Genomic DNA, 25317 nt, shown 5'->3' on the forward strand with positions numbered 1-25317 from the left:
AATAGGAGGGGGCTGAGGACTGAGCCTTGGTGGACCCCTACTCCTACCCGGAATTCTACACTGTACTCGTTACCAACCCTCACCTTACTGACAGCGTCCCTGTACATGGCTTGCACAGCTCTCAGTAACCACTCATCTATCCCTAGTTTCCTCATTGACCACCAGATAAGGGAGTGGGGGACCCTGTCAAATGCTTTCTCCATGTCAACGAAAGCCAGGTACAGAGGTTTATTTTTGGCTATATATATATATATATATATATATATATATATATATATATATATATATATATATATATATATATATATTGCAATTTCATTTTATATATATATATATATATATATATATATTGCAATTTCATTTTATATATATATATATATATATATATATATATTGCAATTTCATTTTATATATATATATATATATATATATATATATATATATATATTGCAATTTCATTTTATATATATATATATTTATATATATATATATATATTTATATATATATATATATATATATATATATATATATATATATATATATATATTGTATTGCTGTGAGGTTAATATACTAGGTTATTGGATCACTCAAGTCATGAGTTCAGTTCCTTGATACTTCAGTTTGCTAAGACTGGAAGGTGTCCTCACACTGGAGACTTGGCCTTGAATGCTTGCAACAGAGTAGACTCTGATAAGGATAACACTGGTGTCATGGCACGATTTGAACTTTGAAACTAAAAGATTGGAATATAAGATGTCCAGTCCAACATTCTTACACTTCTGCCATTCCATTATCTTGGATTGGCACTTTATTATTTTTTTTAACCTGGAAGGATAAAATTTTAAGCTGACTTTCATGGGATTTGAACTGAGAATGCAAAGAATTTGAATAGATTATGCAAAGCATTCTTTCTTTCACTTGAACAGCTCTACCAATTCACTGTTTATAACATTAGTTATAACCAGACTTTATATCCAGCCCTATTCATGCTGACAGTCAGAAACCCTGTCAGCATAACATTTTCTCTCCCTCACACATCTTTGTGTGTCATATGTATGTGTGCCTTATGTGTTTGTGTACATAACCTCAATTTTCAACTATGTCTTGTTTACCTATTTATATATTCATATATAAAGATTTCCATATGTCTTCATATAAATATGTCCATTATTAAATTTATTTTGACTGTTTCGCCTGACACCTTATTCAGCCTGGTTGAGTAAGCTACCAAGTGAAACTTAAAAATCCCAGTCAAAATAAATTTTATTATTTAACTATACTTTCAGTATTGAGTCTCCACCATCAGTCACTGTTCTGTTGTTATTCTTAAACTTGCTTCTAAAATAATAGACATAAATTCAAAACATTCATAAATTAACATTTATGAATATGTTCACTTATTTATATAAATTCTCATTTCTATATAAAAACTTCTGACCATCTCTCTCTCTCTTTCATATTTCAGTATTCAGCAATCATCAGGTAGTAACTACAGTAGAGGCAATGACCCTCTCACTCCTACAGAGCGTATGTACAACTTTGAGTATTACTCTATAGTAGTAGTGTGTGTGTGTGTGTGTGTGTGTGTGTGTTGGTAGTATTTCACTCCAAACTTGTCTGACTGATCATAAGTAAGGGTCAGTAGAAATTTCATTGTATAACAAACAGTGCAGTTGAAGCAACAGGAGTGTGGAGATGGAAATGTACAGAGTATTATATTGTATACCTAACTAACTTATGTTATGGATGGTGGTACATCTATGTTCAGAAGGAAGAATGTAGTTGATAACAAGGGAGTGTTGTTGTTGTGGTTCGTGGTGGAAGTACTACTACAGCTGATGTGAATGGTAGTGGTGATGGTAGTGGTGATGGAAGTATTGCTGCTGATGGTATGGGTGATGGTATAGTTGATATTTGTAGTATGGTTGGTGATGATGACGGTTGTGGTACTCTGCATCTTATCTTTGATTCATCCATTGTGCTATTGCTGATAGCTCCACAAGACAATGACTTTGAAACCTCTACCTTGACGGTAACTCGAACTCCTATATATCACATAACTGACACTGACTCCAATTGAGAACTCATACAACGATTCTACTAGTACTGACCTCCTACAACAACTGACTTTCTGACTTTATAGTGGCTGGTTCATACCACTTTGTCACATGGGAAGGGGTGTACCATTTTCACTACAACATCTCCCTTTTTAGTTTATTTTTTTCTTTGGGAAACAAGTAATTTTATTCACTCCTCCTTTTTTTTTTGTGTTTATTTGTAAGAACTCTGCGTTCCTTTTTTCTTCCTCTTGTACACGTGGGTTCAACTACCTGTAACAGTGTTAGTACCTGGAATGTGCTATATAGCCATTCCATTGTTTCTTCCAATCTATCTGGTTCATTTTCTATGAATCTCTTCTTCAATTGGTTTCTGTGTCTTTTTTCAATATATTTTCTGCTTTTAATTCTGTACATCATTTTTCCTATGTACTTTGTAATTTTGCCTTCTTCCCAGTAGGTTTCCTTTTTTATATAACCTCATGTACACCTTATTTTGAAAAATTTTGGATTGTTTTTCCTAGTACTTTTTCTTTCCTCACCAGGTAACAGTTTATCAAAAACTGATTTCATCTTCCTCTCGAACATCAGTTCTGCTGGTGTATTGGGGTTTGATGTCACCCTGTATACCCTTAGGAGTTGCTGCAGAGTGACTTTGTGGCTTCGATGTCACCCTGTATACCCTTAGGAGTTGCTGCAGAGTGACTTTGTGGCTTCTTTGCTTGCTTTTCTCAAATCTCTTTTAAAAGTGTCCACAAAACACTCTGACTGTCCATTTGATCTGGGATGGTAAGGCATTATTGTTTTATGTTCTACCATGAACATTTTCAGAATTTCTAAAATTCAATGTAAGGTTACAGTATTTTTTGTGCTCTATCGTCACCAGTTTCCTCAGAATTAGACGTTTTCATTTCGTCCGTCCAGTCTTGGCATTCTTCTTCAATAATTTGGTCAAATCTTTGGTAATATGCCTCGAAAGTGATTCCTTCTTCCAAGTCATATTCAAATTCATTTATTGAATTTGCTACATGGTCTGGCAAAAACGTATTTTCCAGTTCTGTTACCAACTTCATTTGTTGTAGCATTTGTTGTTGTTCTTGTTTCCTTTGAGTTGTTGTTGCTGTTTTTGCAACTCAACTGAACCCTCTATCAAGTTTTCCATCATTTTACAGATTTTTCGTAAAATATATACAACAAAAATGTTTGTTACTCCTCTGTCAAGTTTTTAATTTCTCCATGAGAAAAATGTTTTGACATCATCGGCATGAATTGTTTATTTTCTTGTGAAAAAGATTATTTTCAACGTTGTCCACATAATTTTTTATATCCTCGTCGCCACTGTTATAATGTGGATCCTCGTCCACATGTATGTTGTTGTCAGTGTTGTAATATTCTTGTCGCCACTAATATGTTGTGGTGGTATTCCACGCCTTTGACTCATCAATCATGCTATCGTTGATAGCTCCACAAGACAATGACTTTGAAATATCTATCTTGACGGTAACTCAAACTTGTATATATATCGCATAACTGACACAACTCCAACTGAGAATTCATACAATGACTCTACTACTACTGACTTTATAGTGACTGATTCGTATCACTTTGTTATGTGGGAAGGGGTGTACCATTTTCACTACGGTGCTAGTATTGTTGATGTTGGTGATGGCACTAGTGGTTCATGATGGTAGTGCTTGTATTGTTGGGTGATGGTGCTGTTAGTGGTAATACAGTTGTTATGAGCATGCTGATGATTGAGTTCATAATGTAGGTGGATGAGTAATATTGACAAATAGATGGTGACTGAATGAGTGGTAGTGATGATGATTATGTTGATCATAATGAGGAGTTGAGGGTGGCACTGGGCAGGTATGTTATTAACAAACTTCATAATTTCATTATGTTTACTTTCAGGTTTGTCAGATTATGCTGAAATTGTAGAAGAGGAAGGTGACTACAGTATCCCAGATGGTGAGTTCAGCTGTTAATTTTAGATGAAACTTCATCCTACACACACATACACACATATTTGCATACAGACACAACTTTTGCCCACACATACATAAGTAATAATTGTCTCTGCCTGTATCCTGGCCACATGTTACATAATTCAGTGTGTCAATATAATATTCTCTAAATTGTGACAGCATGTATGCATAACGTTATCTAATTTTTCTGAAGCATCCTACTATATGTATGTATGTCCTAAATATGGAATTGGTCTATTATGTATATATGGAAATTATATCTCTATGGCTGTTGTTCATTTAACACATTTAATATTTTCAATAATTAATTTAGGAGGCGAGCTTGTAGAAGTGTTAGCATACCAGACAGAATGCTTAACAGCATTTCGTCCGTCTTAGCATTCTTAGTTCAAATTCTGCTGAAGTTGACTTTGCCCTTTATTCTTTCAGGGTCAATAAAATAAGTACCAGTTGATTAGTGGGGTTGAGTGGATTAGTGGGTTGAGGGCAGTGAGATTGACATAGTCAGTGTTCAGCTTGAACAGCTGTAATTCAATATCTGCAGAAAAAAATATGTACAGAGACAGGATTCTCGTGGTTACTGCAGGACTTGCAAGACAAAGTTGATCTGTTGCAAATAGGAATGACAGTTTAGCAGGTGGGCTTCAGTGAAGATGATATGTAGTTAATGGAACAAAGGTTGGAATAGTAGCAATAGACTTGGTTGGAAGAAAATATAGTGCATCTTATCTGTAGATCAGAGGATGTAGTGTGTTGGTTCTGAGTATAATACTAAATTTTCATTGTCTCAGTTCACCCAGTTGTGTGAAAAATGTGTCAGGTATTTTTGGTTGAAAGTACCCTAGAATGGGGATATATATCTCGCCTTGTCCTTAAGGATCCTTAAGCTTAATAAAAAGGGTTTAACTCTAAATACCAACCTGCCTGAGACTATCCCTGGTTCATGATACACACATCCTGTTTTTAAAGTGTTCTAAATTAAAAACGTCCAATAAAATTTCATGTTAATCAGAAATATGATAACAAGAGGGTTAAATAATCCATGCAACTTGCAGTCATAAAATTATTTCATCACCAACAAAATATTAGATAATTTACTTACTGATTGCTACTGTATTAATGTAACTTAATGATATTTTTATGTGTTTGTGTGCTTATATAAATATATATATATATATATATATATATATATATATATATATATATATATATATAAGAAAATATGCTGTTCCATGATTTGTCATGCAAATGAATAAAATCCAAAATGTTAAAATTCTTTATAGCACGTTTTCCTTGTTAGCATGAAAAGTTTAATTATGAATGAAAAAAAATTAATGTCAAAACAAAGCCCGTTAAATAATTAAATTTTTTCAACTAAGATATTATCAAATCATACTATTTTCATTCTGATATGTACTTTATTACACAAATATTCATAGACTTCTCTGTTCAGTGTGGCATTTTTTTTTTGTATCTTTATCCTTCGGGGTCTTTTTTCTATCTTTCCTGTATTTAAACAATTACACATTGAATAAATTTCACAAGAAATCGAGTTATTTGTAAAACTTTTAAAACTTATCTTGAATTTAATGAGGTTGTGAACATTTATATTTTAATTTTCTGTATTTTATTTTTTTCAATTTTATATTTTATGTAAGCTAATTGCATTTTATATGATGTAGTTGTTTCTTCCTACAACTTTTAATGATGGAAAGTTATGACTCTATAACCGAGTTATTTTCACACACACACACACACACACACACACACACACATACACACACACACACACACACACATACACAGAAACAAGAGAATAAGTACTCATAACATGAACTAGAGTATATATGTGTTTGAATGTACACGTGACATATTGAGATTTGTGAGGAAGGGCATCCATCCATAAAAACCATGCCAAAACAGACAGCCTGGTGCAGTTCTTTGGCTTGCCAGCTCCTGTCAAATCACCCAACCCATGCTAGCATAGAAGATAGATGTTAAATGATGATGATGGATAAAATCATCCTCCACAAATTGTGGATTCTGTAAGTTGCAATGCAGGGTTATCCATCTGAGAGGACAATAATTCTGAATAAGAACTGATGCAAGGTGTAGTGGGACTTAAAGTCCTCTGTGTTTGCGATAACATTTTTCAGGCCTGTAGCATGATGAAATACACCCAGTTCATATTTTGGGCAGGTTGTTGCTGTGTGCAAGATAACCCAGACTGTGACAACTTGTTCAGACCATATCAGCATAGAAAATGGACAGATGATGATGGTGTGTCTCTTTGTGTTTGTCCCTCACCACTGCTTAACCGATGTTGATTTGTTTCCCTTCCCATAACTTAGTGGTTGATTTGGTCAACTAAGACCCTTCAGGGTTGTCTCAAGGTGGCCATAGTCCACTCACTGAAATGAGTTAGATAAAAAAATTATATATGTATTTGTATTTGCAAACCAGAGGACAAAGTACCCCGTACCAAAGTAAAGTATAACTATTGTGGTCCTCAGATGATTTTCTGTATTCCAACTTCAATGATTCTTTATTCTTCACATAACTTACATTATATATGTTCATGTGTGTGTGTATGTATATATAAGCCTATAACACACACACTACATCATCATCATCATTGTTTTATTTCCGCTTTCCTTACAGTTAAGGGTTGGGTGGATCAGCAAAGTGCATGTCAGTTCTTATCCAGTTACCACTCAACTAGATGGAGCCAAAGAACCATATCTTGCTTGTGTTTCCTTTTTGGCGTGGTTTCTAAAGCTGGATGCCCTTCCTAAGACCAATCACTTTACAGAATGTAGTGGGTACATTTTTTCAAGGCACCAACTCTAGAGAGGTTGTCATGTCCTCAGTAAGACTAAAGGCTTCTTCTTAATGTCATAATTTACTGAGTAAGCTGGGCACATTTTTTCATGGCACCAGCATGAGAGTGGTTACTATGTCCTCAACAAGAATAAAGGCTCCTCTCACCTCCATGTCTCTGTTCACTCCCAAACGGCTTTACTGTGTATCCTGAGTGCATTTATAGTGACACCAACACTAGTGGAATTGTCTTCTATCCTTTAAAACTAGAGAGTCCCCATCAGTGTGTTTGTTTTGTTCTCTCAAGGCTCCCTTTGTAACTGAGGAGCAGAACACGAGAACAACAATAATAAAAGAACAAGGAGGGGCAGGAAAGAGGAGCAAGAGTGTGATGGTAGAAACAGAATGATAGTGATAAGAAGGTAGTAAAGGGGCTGAGAGAGTGAAGGATAATAAAAGTAGAGGATAAATGGTAACAGTGAATGATAGATGTTGATACCAGATAGCCTGGTAGGGTGCCAGGGAATATAGGGAAGATTGATAGTATGTGGAGTGCATGCAAATCTGATGTGATACTCCTTATACACAAAAACACTCACACATATATACACACACCAATGTGTAGTAAATATTTTGTTTACCTATGAAGTAAAATTCCTGAGCTTTACCATTGCCATGTCTTTGTGTTCAACCAAACTCTGTCTATTCTGTCTTCAACTGGATTCCTACTTGATATCTCAGGTGAAAATCTATGCGTTTCTCGCCGGAAGAAAGATACTAAGCGTGAGTTAATCGACTAAGCATGGTTTTCGTGCTTTTGTTCTTCAAGAATTTGGAGCTCTTTAAGCACTCACCGAAATTGGAATTTTACATTTGCCACACACTATTAGTATTGAATCTAGCATGTTCCATTTTGTTAGCATTTCCTGTTAAAGAAAGAATTAATAATAATAATAAATGATTAAAGTTACTAATCTAGTCACAAACCTACCTTTTGAGGCTTACAATCAGGTATATGCAAAAAAGAATAAAGAAAACAATGCATGGTATTGGAATTGTTATTTGAAACTAAATGTATAAGAAAAATGGAAAAAAAAAATCTGGTAAATTCTTGATGCTGTAATTAAACTGCCATGTTATGAGAATGTAAGAAAAAGCATGTTTGATTTGAAACACATCTTACTAATATTAACTGCACACAATATACCTGCACATTGTGAAAATTAATATAAAATTGCTATTTGATGATAGTTAAGCATTAAGCAGACTATAGTTTGAGTTTAAACTGTGTGTATCTGAGTGTGTGTGAATTTTTGTGTGTGTGTGTGTATATGCATGCACCTGCGTGCATAAGCCTTGCATTACAGCTGATAATGAAATTAATATGCTTCCTGGTTTTGAAAATATGACATAGCTACAGCACGTTATGAATCTTGGTAGTCCTTAAGTTTTTGATGCCAAGGCTAACCCTTGGGCAGCAAGCTAATTAATACATCTGGAGGATTAAGAGGAAAATGTTTCCCCATCAAATTTTATGACGCTTTTTAACAAGCACAATTTTTTTTAAAATTCATTCGACAGCCTAGAAAGAAATGTATATGTATCTCATCTACAAGCAAGTTTGTGTTTCAGTAAGTGATAATAGGAGGACAGGGGAAAAGAGCAAATTTCACTCATCAAATGTAAGCAGTTTGATTTTATGTTGAAAAGAATTTTATAATTGTTTAGGTGTACTAGTTACCTACTTCTAAATTTTCTGTGAAAGACTAAACATCTACCTCGAAATCATTTTGATGTGTAACATAGCTTACTGGACATGTTTAGGTTTTGTTTCAAAAACCTTGGTACTACCAATTGTAATTAATAAGGAATATATGGTACTCAGATGTCTTTGATATTTGTATTTCTTATTGAAGTTTTTTTTTTTTTCTTTTTAACTGTTTCACATCCATTTTTCCATGTTACCATTGATAGGGTGGATTTTTTTCTTTTTTGTTTGCACAGCTTTTTTTTTCCATTGCAGCTGAGTGTTTTTCCCCAACCCCTTATAATGGACCATTCAAATATCAAGTAGTAGTGAAACTTGTTTGAGTTTGGTAAATTAGGCAATCTGAGTCAAGCCTGTATTTTTAGTTAGCATTCTAATGTTCCTTGCATTAGGTATGTAGGCAGTATTGTTTTTCATGCAAATGGCATCTCTGAATTATTGTATTTCTAAATGGGTTTTTTTTTCATCCTACAACTAGCCTTTTACATTTGTGTAGTGTAGTGATTCTTTCATCACTAATTCACCAAATAGTGGGAACTTTGTTTTCCTGGTGAAGTCAGAATAATACTGAAATATGTACAGAGTTGTCAACCATACATCTCCGAAAATTTATAAAATGGAAATGATATTCTTCATTGATGAGTGTTTTTTTTTTCTCATCACATTTATTTCTAGCATTTTTAATAATATATTTAATGCATTAAACTTGAATTTACTGGTCAGAGTAATGCCCCAGAGACACAACATAATGGATGTAGCTGCAATTTGAACTTATGGTCTTGAGGCTAGCAATCCAGCTCCTTTCACCTTCCATTCAGTGTTATATTGAATGCCATATTAGCTTTTGACTTCTTCAAAATAAGTAATCTAGGGGAATCAGTGTTAGCATATTTTGTACATGGAATCTTAGAAAATTAACTATACATAAATAGATTGTGAGACACACTGATGCATTAGATAAATAGATGGAGGGACTATAGATATAAGGATTAGACTGGAGGGACTATAGATATAAGGATAAGTTAGTGTTAACATTTAATTTGAAAATCGTTAAAAACCTAACTAGAAATAAATATGCAATGAAGGAAAAAACCATGAGTTAATGGCTAATATCTTCAATTTTTCCATAGGTATGGGGGAAGAAAGGTAACATTTCTTAACATGTTTGTCTTATTCTTATATTGTCAATGTAAGCATATCCTTCTCTCACAAAATCTGATTAAATAAAACAAGGTTACAATTGGTATGTAAAAATGTGGGTGGTCGTCATCATCATCATCATCGTTTAAGATCCACTTTCCATGCTGTCATGGGTTGGATGGTTTGACTAAGGACTGAAAGCCAGGAGGCTGAACCAGGCTCCAATCTGTTCTGGCAAGGTTTCTACAGCTAGATGCCATTCTTAACGCCAACCACTCCAAGAGTGTGGTAGGTGCTTTTTACATGTCACACTGACGCAGGAGCCAGTCAGGTGACACTGGCATTGACCACGCTTGAATGGTGCTTTTACATGCCACCAGTACTGGCATTGGCCACGCTTGAATGGTGCTTTTTACGTGCCAGCCTGGTGGCACTGGCATCGGCCACGATGATTTCACTTGACTCAACAGGTCTTCTCAAGCGCAGCATAACACCCAACGATTGAAGGGTACTTTTAAACGGGTTGGTTATGCGACACTTGCATCAGCCACAGCTATAATCTCACTTGGCTTGCTGAGTCTTCTCAAGCACAGCATTTCGGTTGCTTGTCATTGCCTCCGTGAGGCCCAACATTCAAAGGTCGTGCTTCACCACCTCATCCCAGGTCTTCCTGGGTCTACCTCTTCAACAGGTTCCTTCCACTGTTAGGGTGTGACACTTCTTCACACAGCTGTCCTCATTCATACACAACACATGACCATACCAGCACAGTCATCTCTGTTGCACACCACATCTGATGCTTCTTATGTCCAACTTTTCTCTCAGGGTGCTTCAGTGTATACACACTGGCATTACACATCCAGTGGAGCATACTAGCTTAATTTCTTTCAAGCCTGTGCATGTCCTCAGCAGTCACAGCCCATGTTTCACTGCCGTGTAGCATGGCATATTTGCAAACATGCATCATACAGTTTACTTTTCACTCTGAGCGATAGGCCCTTTGTCGCCAGCAGAGGAAGGAACTCTCTGAACTTTTCTCAGGCTATTCCTTTAGCAGCTACGCTCTCGGAGCATCCACCCGTGCTACTGACTTGGTCACCTAGGTAACAGAAGCTATCAACTACTTCGTTTTTTGTCTTCTGGCATGTGATGGAATGTTTTCTGTATGTCTTTGGTATTTATTGTTGCCCCTCTGCATCTGCCACACACAAAAACTATCTTCCCGGTTAACCCTCCTTTGATATTGCTCCACCTTTTATGTGTCCATAGCTTACACCGGGTACATCTTAAGGAGTTTCTACCTGAAGGGACTAGTGATTGTAGCAATCATGTTGGCCTTAGATACTGTCTGTTTTAGCACCATTACCTATTCTTTAAGTGCTTTTAGTAGGGTTCACTCTGTTGCAAGCCTTCAGACAAGCCCTCCAGCTCCACTTCAGTTTTCTTGTAGATGTTCAAACTGGACACCACCCCTCTCTTTCTTGCCAGTCTGAGAGTGTGGCCTACAAAGGTCATGGACACTACTCTTCATCCTTTTACTATTTTATAGACAAGAAGAAAGGATTATAATGAGGATGGTGGTGATGGTTGTGGATGTTTGCATTATGTTTCTTGAGTAAGACTCATAATACTTTGTTATAGTCTAGATATCTGACAGGTTCCACTCCTGAATCATACTTGAGTTATTAACAATTGAAAGAGGTAGACATATGTCTTACGCATGAAAAACATGACTACAGCAACAATAAAGTCAACAAAGCTGTGTTGTTCAAATCATTCTTGCACAGAAAAATTGGATGTAAAACTACTGTAGGAAAGAAAGATCTAGAATAATGTATAATAAGAGCAGGACAAAACTAAAGAAAAGAGGAGGTGGGGTGAACATGGTGGTGGCAGATTTGTTTGGTTTCATTTCTGTGGAGTTTTTCTGCAGCAGACAATTGGATGTTGATATAGTTCATTGAAAACTGTCTTCTCTCTCTCTATCTCTCTCTCTCTCTCTCTCTCTCTCTCTCTCCCTCTCAACAGTTTTGTTTTTCAAAGACATTTTTTTCTCCCATTCTTCACATAAGTTTTAATCCAATTTTCTTGACTGCTTTAATGCACTGCCCCCCCCCCCACCTTTTTTTCCCAGTCATTCACACACACTGTTTTTTTTTTGGGGGGGGGGGGGTATATAGTAGATATTGTTACATTACACATAACTTGTTATATTTTGAATTATTCATATACAGATGCTATAGTTAATCAGGAGCACAAAAATGCTATACTTACCTCACGTTCTTAATATATTCCCCCTTTCATGCACATCATACATAAACATAATATTCTTATTTCTCTCTTCACACCTTTCTCTCTCTAATACAGGCACACATATTCAAATATCATCATTCAGTCTCATTCTCTTCCTCTATATCAGACAGCGCTGTTGTTTCCTAAAGCTTGTAACCCGGATGAGCCTCCATTCAAAAAGTCGATGTCTGCTACAAGCTCTCGCCATTTTCATTTCCATCCCACTATCTACTCTTACCTACTCAATGTTCTTCCTGTTATTTACAGCGCCAGTTGGGGCTATACCAATTCATCTTGTCTAGGATTTTTTTTCTTTATAAACGTGAAGATAAGAAATCACCTAGATCATTAGTACTGTCATTGACTAGAGATGCATGAAGCATTGTTCATTAAAACATAGGGATGTACAATTTAATTTAGCATGTTTGTATACACTCACTGCAGAAATTGTCTGAAGAGAAAAATTCTCCTTATAGACAACATATGTGACTATGTACTATTTGTGGCTTAAACATAAGAACTGGATCTTATGAACAACAGATTTAGTATCTATAACTGATGAAGTACAAAGATGCAGAGATTTGTTCTCTACATTTGGATGATGTCATTAGTGGTAGATTTTCATACATACTGTCTTTAAGAATTTTTCTCCTGGGACAATTTCCACAGCAAAGGTCTTTCCAAGCCTTAAAGTACATGAACACATTAAATATAACTGTACACACACACATATATCATTAATATTCAAGTTACATCTCTTTACATTATGAGTTCAAATCCCAACAAGGTCATTAAAATACCAGTGAAGTGCTGGAGTTGGTTAAATCAGTTGATTGATCCCTACCCTGTAGATCGCAGATAGATTAGCCGGTTTTTTTTTTGTAAGGATTTTTGAATTACACCATCTGTTAAAATATTATTCATGAACCCTTGAAAAGTGTTTATAAAGGTTTCTAATCAAGTTAAAGGAGAGGGTGTGATGTAAAAATCATACCAATCACTACTAACACACTCACATCAATAGTTTAATACTTAGTAGTGTTTAGATTAGATATAGATTATATGTTTTGATACTGATTGGTTGATTGATTATTAATTGCATGTTCAAAATTCAACTATTGCTGTCTTTTTATTTTATTTGATTATTTTATTAATAATAATTTACTTTATATGCAACATTGATGTTACAAAATTTATGCAAAATACAGCAAAAACAAAATGTAATGTATTGAGGTGGTGAAGCTATATCAATTTTTGGTTGTAGGATGACTGTAAGGTTAAAACACTGGTGAACAGACCAGATGGTCAGTGGTTCAGATCCAACCACCGTTATTGTATTGTGTCTCTGAACAAAACAAAGCTCGTTTGAACCAATTTATTTGCAAAATTAATAAAAATACAAAAACAGACTCTACTCTTATTTAACATTTGAGTAGTTGATGGTAGGATAGAACATCCATCTATAAATATAATGCCTTCAGCAAATAAACCATCCCAATCACCTCCTACTGCATGAATAACAAGATGTTAAGCAGTACCAAAAACAATGCTATTTTATGGAGAATCTGGATTGTTAGAGCAGTAAGATACCTGGCAGCCAAGAGAAAGGACAAAAATTCAAATTCCTGACAATACGACATGTCCATGGTGAAAATACTTAAATGTCTCATCTCCCAGACTAGCTTGTTGTAAATATCCTGTCATCAGGGATAATGGTTTCTTTGAGTTGAATTGGTCGACATTATCATAAGTTTAAAAATTAATAGATAAATTTTAGTGCTGTTAAGACAAAATACCTTGCAGTATTTCTTCTGATTCATTGCATTCTGGGTTCAGATTCCACCAAGGTTAACTTTGCCTTTCATCCTTTTGGGGTTGTTAAAATAAGTACCAGTTGAGCTCTGAGGTTGATGTAATGGACTTAGCTCCTGCTCCCAAAGTTGTTGGCTTTGTGCCAAAATTTGAAATCATTATTATTACTATTTTATAGATCAAGTGTGTGTGATATAAAATAATAATAATCTTGGTAATACATTATTGATAATAATAATAATTTATATCAGAAATGAGTGGTGGTCCTTGATTGTTGGGTGCCAAGTTCATATTCTGGTATATGTGTTGTTTCCATAAACTCTAGTTGTAAATAGGTGTCACAAAACAAACAACTTGATATCAGAAATATTAATTGCATAAAACTTACAAGTTGTTTGTTAACTTATTGTTGGGCCCAAATCCTGCTATGAGCAGTATAAGTTACAGAAGAATGGGGGCTCTATCAAGCTGACGTGATCATGCATGTAATAAGAGAGACAAATAGTTTGAAAATGTGGATTAGTGTGCCTGGCTGTTATGACCAAGAGTTCCATTCTTACTTCAGCCAGTGTGTACTGTTGTTTAGCTCTGGTTCAACCTTGTTTGAGCAAGTGTTCTAATCACAACCATTTCATCTCTTTTAAGACTGTGAAATTATATTATATATCTATTTCGTTATTGCCCACAAGGGGCTAAACATAGAGGGAACAAACAAGAACAGACGAACGGATTAAGTCGATTGCATCGACCCCAGTGCGTAACTGGTACTTAATTTATCGACCCCGAAAGGATGAAAGGCAAAGTCGACCTCGGCGGAATTTGAACTCAGAACGTAACGGCAGACGAAATACCGCTAAGCATTTCGCCCGGCGTGCTAACGATCCTTGGCCTTACATAAACCAATAGAGTTCAGTTTAAGGAATATTGTGATGGTAGTTCTAGCAGGTCAAGTGACTGTGTTAGGTTCTTGTACTGGCTTTGTATGTGCTTATGGCAGCGGTATAATGTGATTATCTCATTTGAAACTAAGTTTCATGTTTCACTTTTTATTTTCATCATTTATTTATTTGTTATATTAGGATTTATTCCCTTCTCTCATTTAAAATGGTTTTTTGTTATTGATTCTTCTTTAAATTTTCCTTTGTTTAATGAAAACACAAGTGAAGTGATCTAACATTTTAATTTTTGGGTTAAATCTTAAATCTTAAAAAATTTTTTTTTTTCTCTATAAAACATGTGTTTAATACATTTTTTTTTTTCCATCATATGAATTTTCTTTGTTTTGTTTTTAATTGAAGAACATCCTTTTGTTAACTGCTTTAATATTAGTGTGAGTCCATGTGTGTGGGGAGATTAGCTGAATTAATATAATGTGAGACTAAATGCTTTCTAGCATTTCGTTTAAGCCTTTTGTATTCTGAGTTCAAATCCTGACAGCCAATTTCACTTTTCATTTTCCAGGGGTCAATGGAATAGGTGCCATTTAACAACAGGGTTGATTGCCATCACCCACCAAATGTCAAACCTTATATCTCTGTTACAAATTAATAAATCTGTATGTACAGTTACACACACACGGATAGGTGCAAACATGGGTGTGTGGGAAGAAGTTTACTTCCCAACAACATAGTTTTGCTTTCAGTCCCACTACATAATACCTTGGGCAAGTGTCTTCTACAACGCCAGGCTGACCAAAGCCTTTTGTGTGTCTATCTGTCTCTCCTTGTCTTGACATTATGTGTTAGTTGGAAATGATTTGTCAATGTCACATAATCAATGTCATTCATTTCCAATATTCTGAGAGAACATGTCTAGCCATGGGGAAATATTACCTTACTTGAAAACAGGTGATGGTTGGCAACAGGACAGGCATCGTGCCATAGAAAATCTGCCTCAATAAACTATGTCCAATGCATGGAAAAGTGGGTGTTAAAATGATATATGTTTCATTTTTCCATACTTTTTTTTTTTGTTGAATGAGTCATTTTCAGCACATGATCATACATTTTTTTCCTATTGTCATTTCCTTCATAAGGTTTAACTTCCTGAAGTCAGCTTTCAACATATTTTTTTCCTGGTTTTCCTTTTCTGCAAACTCTTTCCACTTCGGTCACTTAGCTCTTTGCTACACAGCTGGCATTCTCATCATACGTCTGTACCAGTTCACTCTTCTCTTTTGTACACATCTGATTATTTACCCAATGCTTGCTTCATTTGCTTTTACCTTTTGCACTGTCTCTGCATTCAGTGTATAATTTTTGCCAACCATCAACATCACATTCAACACACAAATTCAACATCATATTCAACACACAATCTGGCTCTTTGAACTTACGTTATTTGTAGAACTGCAGGTGCTAGCACAAATTTATGCAATCTGTACTTATAGTTTGTGTGTAAAATTTACATCCATTGTCTAAATAAATGTACTGAACATCTTAATTAAATTATATTGAATACCATTTAATAATACAATATACGCACCAAATATAACAATTAAATAGCATATAAATAAGCATGTAATCATCTCATTCTTACTCTAGTTGCTACACTTTCTGAACACCCTCCTCCACTGCTAATTAGGTCACCTAGGTAACAGAAGGTATCAATTATTTCTGGAGCCATCTGTGCATTTGAAAGAAATTATCTAGTAGTGCTCTTAGTGCTAACTACTCTTGTGTATCTGCTAACTATGAAGTCTGTCTCTCTCAGACTGATGTAATCCCACAGCACCTCTTTTGTATTCATAAATTATATTGTCTGCTCCACATGGAACTCCAGCTTACTCTTTTTCTGTATATTAAACATGGCCACATCCTAGATGGATGTAAAATCTTTCCTGCAAACTTTTCTCTTTGAAGATCTCTCCATTCTTAGCTTTCCTTCCATGTTTGAAATTTCTTCTAATTCTTGGACAGATTCAGCTATTAGAAGTAGGCTTACAGAAGTTCTCACAGACAGCCAATCTTAAACTGTTGTTATACCATTAAGAATTATAACAAGCAATTGGTGGATGAGAATTAAACCCTGATAGACACTTTCTTAAACACTAACTTCTGCTCTGAATCTATTGCTAAGTCACACCTTCTCTGTACATATCTTGTACAGCTCTCATAAGTCATTTGTCTATACTTTGTTTTCTTAGTGACCACCTGACTTCAGAGTGTAGTACCTTGTTAAAAGCCTTCTCCAGGTCAGTGAGTACTAAGTATTGTGGCTTGTTCTTTTCTGAGAACTTCTTAAAGTTGTTTCACTTGGAAGAAGCTATCAATGGTACTTACCATAGAACAAACTCAAACAGCATCTCAGCCATACTAATTTTCTTAATGCGATTTGGTTTATCTGTTTGATGCCTCAGTAGTTGCTTCTTTCTTGAGCATCTCCTTTGCCCTTGTATCAGTCAATGACACTGCTGCTGTGACTGTCAAATAGATATATTTCCACTTCAAGTGCTATCTGATCAACCTCTCCCTCCTACATATTTCCTTCACTTTGTAACCTCTTATAATTGCCTTCCTATGCTTCCTTCTCTTCTGAATCATTACATACACATTTCATCAATGTAATTCATAATGATACATTGCTTTGCAATCCAGAACACGTTATGCTTCTGACTCCCATACCACAAAAAATTCTCCTACTTGCCATTTACCTTTCCTGCTAAGTACATCAAGCTTCTCTTCTAGTGACTCGAAATTGTTTCTTGCTCCTCTCCTTTTTTATACTTTCATGTCTATCTTTTAGCTTTTCTGGTTCCATCAACTGTACCATATCATAACAATTCTTTCTGTGTTGGAGAGGATCCATCCAACCTATACAAGATTGTCACCTGTGTTCCTATGTCATCCCCTTTGTGAGGTTCATTATCTCAAGATCAGCTTTCACCGTTTGCTTCATTTCTCTCTACCCTATACATGCCGTCTATGTACAATGCTCATTTCTCATTACCTTATACCATCACAAACAATGACATGACTACACTTCAGAAGATAAATATGACTGTATTCTTTCTAGAAAAGGGGTTTTTTTTGTTGTTGTTTACACATTTTATTATAAGTTATTACAATGTAACCCATGAGTATGACCTGCTCAAGGAGAACATTGCCATACAGTAGTGACATGGCATGGTTCAAGAAGAGCCACAAAAGGATATGCCATGTCCTTTTGTGCTGCAGCTGGTGTGATTGATTGATTGATTGATGGTCAAAAGATGTACACAGCTGATATCACTTCTATTGTGTACTGTTCCAATAACATAAGCATTAGTGCTATTGATACAGCTGATATTACAAAATGACATAGCATGATTGTGTGTGTATGTACAAATAAATATATATATGCAACAACATATATATAAACAAACTTATATTTTTTTTTTTAGAAGTGTCGAATGTGTATTGTATTATGCAGACAAGAAAGCAATATTTCAAGTGCAGTATTGCCATGAAAACAGCAGAAAAAGTGCAAGGTAGAAAAAGTTGTCAACGAACAGGGCTGTTTGTTGACAACTTTATTCAATCTTGCAAGTGTAATAATACCCAAATTTTCTGCTGTTTTCTTGGCAATACTGTGTTCAAAATATTACTTTCTTGGCCATATATGTATACACACACACAATAAAAATAACAGCACAGCTTTGTTTTGAATAAATGTGTATATTGAAATTATATATAATGTTTTATAAGCACATTTAGTTTCACTGTATAAACCTGAGTGGCCTAGTGGTTAGGGTGTTGGGTTCATAATCATAAGGATGCAGATTTAGTTCCTGGGCCAGGTGATGTGTTGTTTCCTTGGGTAAGGCACTTCATTCCACATTGCTCCTGTCTCCTCGGTTGAAATAAGTACCAGCCAAGAGGATGTCTATATATATACATGCAACTATATAGGCACCTAAACCAACTGGTGAAACCATAGTACACATTACCAAGTATTACTTACTGTGGGTGATAGCTATTGTTTGTAGTTTTACTGTGAAAATACCACCAGTGGATAAATCACAAGAGCATTGGTAGCTAAGAGTAAAGAATTGGTGAATGTTTTGTTTTTTTCCAGACCTATCTATAGTTATAGTTTCACCAAGTAGCTGAACATACACTCATTAACTATATTGTATATGATTTCCATATTCACATTTATTCATAACCACGTGCTGGTGTAAATGATATTGCACCAGTAATAGTTTGTTAATTACACCAGTTATGGTTTGCACTAGTAACGGTTCGTTAATGTTTTTCATAAAGAGACATAGTTTTTGTAACTGCAGCATTTGAGAAGTGAAGTAAGAGATGGCTGGGGAGCCTTGACAAAGGTGAATCATGTCTGCTGGTTCCTTACTCTCTCAACTGTCAAAGAACGTGGCTTATTTAGAGGATATAACTTTACTACAACACTTTTTTCTTTCCTAAAAAGAGAAGAAAAAAAACACTATCTTGTATACTTTAACATACAGGGACACACACACGTTAACTATATAAGAGAAGGAAGGTCCTCTTAATATATGAAGCAGATTTTTTTTCTGTTTATTCACAGGAAACTTTTGGTTTACTTTGTTGCTATTCTTTATCGTTTCATTTCTTACATTTTTAAAATATAGCAAAGATTATGGTGGCATTGAATCAGTCTGTAAAACCAGTGAGTTGGTAATGGCAGTCTGAGATATCATTTCATACATGATGTGAATTAACAGCTAAGGTTTAAACATATTTGTAAAAATTAATTTTTTTCACAAATGAAAAATAACCTCTCTAACAGAGGATCAACCATATATAGAGATTGAAACTGATATTACATTGAGTCTGCAGTTGTGACACTTTCTCATTCCTGTCGTTGGATTTGATGGTGTTTTTTTTTTAATTTTGTATTGTCAGTTTGAGCTTGAAAAAAGTATAATGTTTTGTGCAGGTGTGTTTGTAATTATTATATTTATTTCCCTTTTGCTATGTGTTTATATATGACTGTATACATGTATAATATTCTGTTTACTATTTAAATTACAGCCAAAAATTATGAAATAGAACGAGAATCCATTCAGCTTGAAGAAATCTTAGGTGAGGGGCAGTTTGGTGATGTGTATCGGGGCTTATTCTATGATAAGGTGAGTAACATCACTTATTGGTTTTATGAAACTTTTTTATATCTCTATTGGTTTTAATACAATTAAAGGCATTGTTTTGATAAATCAGGATGAATCCACAACCTGTAGATATTGTTTCAATTACACTGTGTAACACGATTTTTGTCCTTGGGTAGTAACTGCTATTTCCTATTTGCTTACTGCTAGAAAGTATGAAAAATGGCTAATATTTCCTTCAAACTTTGCTTTTGTTAAATTTATTCAAACATCAAAGAATCTCTCTCAACACATAATTGTGATGCTCCCCCACCACTAAGGGACATGTTCAAGTCAAACAAATCTGTGGTATTGAGCAGAATATTTGCAATCTATCTGTTTGGCTTCTTCCTTGTGATTGTGAGCCCAACAGATAGATTATGCAGACACATAATTTTTACAAGTTTTAATGTGTGTGTGTGTTTTTTTTTTTTTGTGTGAATAATAATTTTAATATTGTGCAAATTCCATTTGTAGGACAAGAAGGAAATTCCAGTTGCTGTGAAGACTTGTAAAGAAGATGATGAAAACTTAATGACTGAGAAATTTCTAGAAGAAGCTTGTAAGTTAAATTGATTTTATCTTTAAACAATTATTCCGACCATGTTAATACCTAACTTTGGTAACAGAAAAACCTCTCATCAGGCAGTCAAATTGTATTGGTAATTATTTTATTGATCTCTATTTATCTATCAAATAGCTAAGTTACAGTTTTGGCTGCAACACAATACACTGGTTGTCTGTGTGTGTGGTGGTGAAGGGTATAAGATATTGGTTACCTCAACACTATAGCTGAAATCATATACTAAAGGTGCTATACTGTGAGACTGAACCCACTGCTTTGGGTAGATATTTTCTACTATAGCTCCAGGTCAGTCAGTCAAGCCTGTAAGTGAATTTGGTACATGGAAACTGCAAAATACCTATTGTGTGTGTGTGGACATCTGTATCTGAAAATATTTACATTCTGCTTTTGCATGAAAAATAACTGACTTGCAGGGAGTGTTTGTTGCCATTTCCCTATCATCAAATCATTTGGTTGGTTTACACTTAGGAAGAAAAGTGTAATTTAAAACTCTCTTGGGGTGAGGGAATGCATAAGTCAGTATGTATTTGCCTAATCCATGCTAATATGAAAAGGCTGACATAAAACGAATTTATTATATATATATATATATATATATATACACACACACAAACTGGAGGTGGGGAATCTGTTGCAGCTACTTTCGAAAATTGTAGTTTATATATATAAAACTGAGAATGTGTCTGTATGTGTGAATCACTAAAACTCGAGAACTACCAAACCGATTTCATTCAAATTTTACACATGCCTTACTTAGGGTCCATGGAGTGTCTTGGGCCAAGAAAAGTTTTGAACTTTTTGCCTAATGCGAGCCCGGAGCAATCTCTTATCTCTGTTTCTGTATTATGTGTAAAAAGTGAAACAATAACATCTCTATTGTAATGTGATATAATAGTTTCACTGTTATAAGGTTTCAATTTCAATTTTAGTTTCATTATGTGTGTATATATATATATATATATATATATATATATATTAGTTTCATTTTTATTAGTTTCACTATGTATTTATATACGACATTGCTGTGTGCTTAGATGCTTGCTTCCCAACCACATGTCCCAGGTTCAGTCCCACTGTGTGGCACCTTGGGCAAATATCTTCTGCTATAGCCTTGGGCTGACTAAAGTTGTGTCAGTGGCTCTGGTTGACGGAAACTGAAAGAAGTCTGTCCTATATATATATATATATATATATATATATATATATATATATATATATATATATATATATATATTTATGTGTGTGTGTTAGTGTCTGTTTGTTCCCCCACAACCATCACTTAGGATCCGATGTTGCTGTCTTTATGCCCCTGTAACTTACCAGTTCAGAAGAAGATATCGATGGAATAAGCACCAGGCTTACAAAGAATACGTCCAGGGGTCAATTTTTTTAACTAAAAGGCAGTACTCCAGCATGGCCACACTCAAATGACTGAAACAAATAAGAGAGTGCCACCAGCACGAGGGCCAGTCAGGTGGTACTGGCAACGGCCACGCTCAAATGGTGTTTTTTACATGCCACCTGCACAGGAGCCAGTCAGCGGCCCTAGCAACGATCACGCTTGGATGGTGCTCTTAATGTTCCACTATCATGGATGCCAGTCAGGCGGTGCTGTCATCAGCCACGTCAGTGAATTTGATTTCAATTTCACTTGCCTCAACAGGTCTTCGCAAGCAGCATTTAGTGTCCAATGAAAGAAAGGTACACATAAGTGGACTGGTTACGCCACAGGTTATGGTCTCGCTTGGCTTGCTGAGTCTTCTCAAGCACAGCATATTTCCAAAGGTCTCAGTCACTAGTCATTGCCTCGGTGAGGCCTAATGTTTGAAGGGAAATACCTTTTCCTTAAGCACATCCAATGTAGACACCATGTGTCCACATTGCAGTACATGCTGTTACAGGATGTTATTCAATGGTAAGGTGCCATTTCCAACTTGTAGCAGTTGATGAAAGAATTCCTCAGCTAAGGGGTTGTTGTAGAGATGAGCTTGCATATTGTTGCTTAATGAAAGCTGACAAACAAACCTCCATAGAGGTGAAAACTTCAGACACACATAGATGTCGTCAGCTTGCATACCCTGTGGTATGACTGGTAATATTTGATGGAAATCCCCATGCGAGGACAACAGTTAAGCCTTCCCCCCCCCCCCATAACGGCAGTATTGTTTCTAATATCCCTTAATGACATATCTAGGGCTTCTAGGGCTCAGTTAGATGCACTTAGGAATCCAGCCCGAAATTCTATTGATGGTTGCTTCTGCTAGAACCCTTTGGAGGTGATCCCTAAGGGCTCTACTTTCGTGACCCTCTCAGTAATTGTGGGTGGAGAAGATTGATGGATGGTTTCCCTGTTCGTGCTGAACAGCAGAAGACAGCAAGAGCAAACTTCTAGCATGGAATTTGAACTAATGGAAACATATACAAAATAGTAATAGGCTATGAGATATTTACTCCATTTAAGATGTTAAGTGTTTTTTACTTTGTAATACTATTTGCAAATGTGTGTATGTATTATATATTTTTTTAATGAAAACTTGATGACCTTGTAATTAATATTTGTACTTTTTTTATTGTTTTTTTCTTGCCATATAGATATCATGCAACAGTTTGACCACCCTCATATCATTAAGTTAATAGGTATTTGCTCTGTGTCTCGCCCAGTTTGGATCATTATGGAGCTGGCAAAACATGGAGAGGTAAGAATCATCAACTTTTGTTGTACACACACACACACACACTTTCTCTCTCTCTCTCTCTCTCTCTCTCTCTCTTTCTCTCTCTCGCTCTCTCTATTTCTCTCTCTCTCTCTCTATTTCTCTCTCTCTCTCTCTCTCTCTCTCTATTTCTCTCTCTCTCTCTCATATTTAAGAGAGTTGATGCCAGCTTCTCATTTGTAATCTGTTCATCTTTTTTTACTCCTACAAAACTTCGTTTGCAATTAGGAAAGACTTGGATTGAAAATTAACTGGATTTCTTTCTCAAAATTTGGTAGTCTTGAAGCCTTTTTCAGTGATGTTAATAGCTCGATAGTTATTCATGTGAATATATCAACATATCTAACACAGTACTATGTAAGCTAAGGCAAGGTGCATCACTCTAACTGCAAGTACAGTGAATGTTATAGTATTGAGATACAAACCTATTTGTAAAATATCCCCAATGTTTACTAACATATTCTGACATAGGTACATGGCCATACTTCAGTCATATGGCACAGGTTCTCTGTACATTTTGTACAAGTGCCTTCTATCATAGAACTATGTCAATAAATACCTTGTGAATTGAATTTGATAGATGGGAACTCTGCAAAATATTGTCATCATTTTATGTCCACTTTCCATACTGGAATAGGTTAACACTTTCGTTACCAATTTTCTGCTGAGCTACACCATCTGTTTCAATTAATTTTGAAAATAACAAAGAATTTAGTACAATAACATCACCTTTATTAAGCTTGTTTTTTGGAACATAAATTAATATGTAATTTTGATGGAAAGTTTTAATTTCGATCATAGTCAGATGCAGTTTTTGTCTCAGTCTGTCATTTCTTATTGCTCTCATTGACTGGTGCTTGTAGGTCTCACTTTGACTTGATTTCTGTAGGTGTATGTCCTTCCTGTCACCCATGGACAAGAAAGTTCGATAAGCCCTAGGTGACATGTATTTAAAGGGCTGTCACAGCCTTGCACTTTCACTGATCATTTGCTATCCACTCTACAGTGTATAGTGGTTCTATTTTTCATGGTACCAGCACTATGGAGGTTGTCAAAATCTCTGTGAAACAGGACTAAGGGGCTTCTCAACCTTACTTCATGTGCACTGGCTCACCAGTCGTTCTATAAGTATAATAATCATCATTATTTAATACCCGTTTTCAATGTTGGCTTAGATTGGACGGTTTGAGAGGATCTGACGAGTTGCAGGACTACGTCGAGATCCAGTGTCAGCCGCAGCCGACCCATGTGTGTTTATATAAATTTTTAAATACCGTCTTGCAATTATAAGTTGATGGGAAGTAACTCTCTTATGGTACGTAACTCGGGTGAATATTTAGCCATTAGGATTAATATAATTGACTGAGTGTTTCTACTTAGCTGCAGTTTAGTGATTGATTCTAGTAAAATAATACACACTTCACTGTATCTAAAATGTTAATTTTCTTACTGTTTTCGTGTATCTTTCAGATGCGGGCTTATTTACAAAACAATAAACAACGTCTGGATCAAGTAACATTGATTAAATATGCTTATCAATTGAGTACAGCTCTATCTTATTTAGAAAGTAAAAAGTTTGTTCACCGGTAAGAATTAGATTTTTTTTTTTTTAGAAAGACATCTGTTTAATGTGAACTTATTATTGTATCTTATATAAATTTGGCAGGATATGTGATTTGAGAAAGTATATGCATGCACAAGGACTGATTGAAGACTGATCTGTGTGGTTGCTTAACCTGTTAGAAATAAAAACCAAATCTTCAAACCACCCTACAATCTTACAAACAAATGACTCATCAGATGCGGTTGCCTATAGTCTAAACAAAAAAGTAGTGGGATCATTATGGCTGGAATTCTGATGATAGGTTTGCATGATTGACTGTGGCTTGGAACTAAACAACAACAGCCAGTATGCATGAAGTTAGAGTGGTTATGGTTATACTTATGTGAGTTCCAAAAGTGAGTATACAGTGAAAATTCTTAGTCATGCAAGAGAGATATTTGCTGTGTGAGTCACAAAGGTTGTA

General features: G+C 35.3%; 1 protein-coding gene across 15 annotated transcripts in view; it reads left to right on the top strand.

Moving 5' to 3' along the window:
* The window catches only part of LOC106874006 (focal adhesion kinase 1), a 235425-nt gene that overhangs the window by 156604 nt on the left and 53504 nt on the right, over positions 1 to 25317 (top strand). For 9 of the 15 annotated variants that reach the window (XM_089356767.1, XM_052970231.2, XM_089356769.1 and 6 more), the window contains 6 exons: positions 1467 to 1528; positions 3973 to 4029; positions 19878 to 19975; positions 20468 to 20552; positions 23169 to 23272; positions 24761 to 24876. In XM_089356767.1, the coding sequence (XP_089212893.1) occupies positions 1467 to 1528; positions 3973 to 4029; positions 19878 to 19975; positions 20468 to 20552; positions 23169 to 23272; positions 24761 to 24876 (522 nt within the window). Of the gene's footprint in view, positions 1 to 1466; positions 1529 to 3972; positions 4030 to 7607; positions 7650 to 19877; positions 19976 to 20467; positions 20553 to 23168; positions 23273 to 24760; positions 24877 to 25317 lie in introns of all 15 variants that reach the window. The other 6 variants (XM_052970233.2, XM_052970230.2, XM_052970234.2 and 3 more) reach the window with 1 other exon arrangement.

The sequence above is a fragment of the Octopus bimaculoides genome, chromosome 8 (assembly GCF_046866305.1).
Source record: "Octopus bimaculoides isolate indiv1 chromosome 8, ASM4686630v1, whole genome shotgun sequence".
In the NCBI taxonomy this organism is placed as follows: Eukaryota; Metazoa; Mollusca; class Cephalopoda; order Octopoda; family Octopodidae; genus Octopus; species Octopus bimaculoides.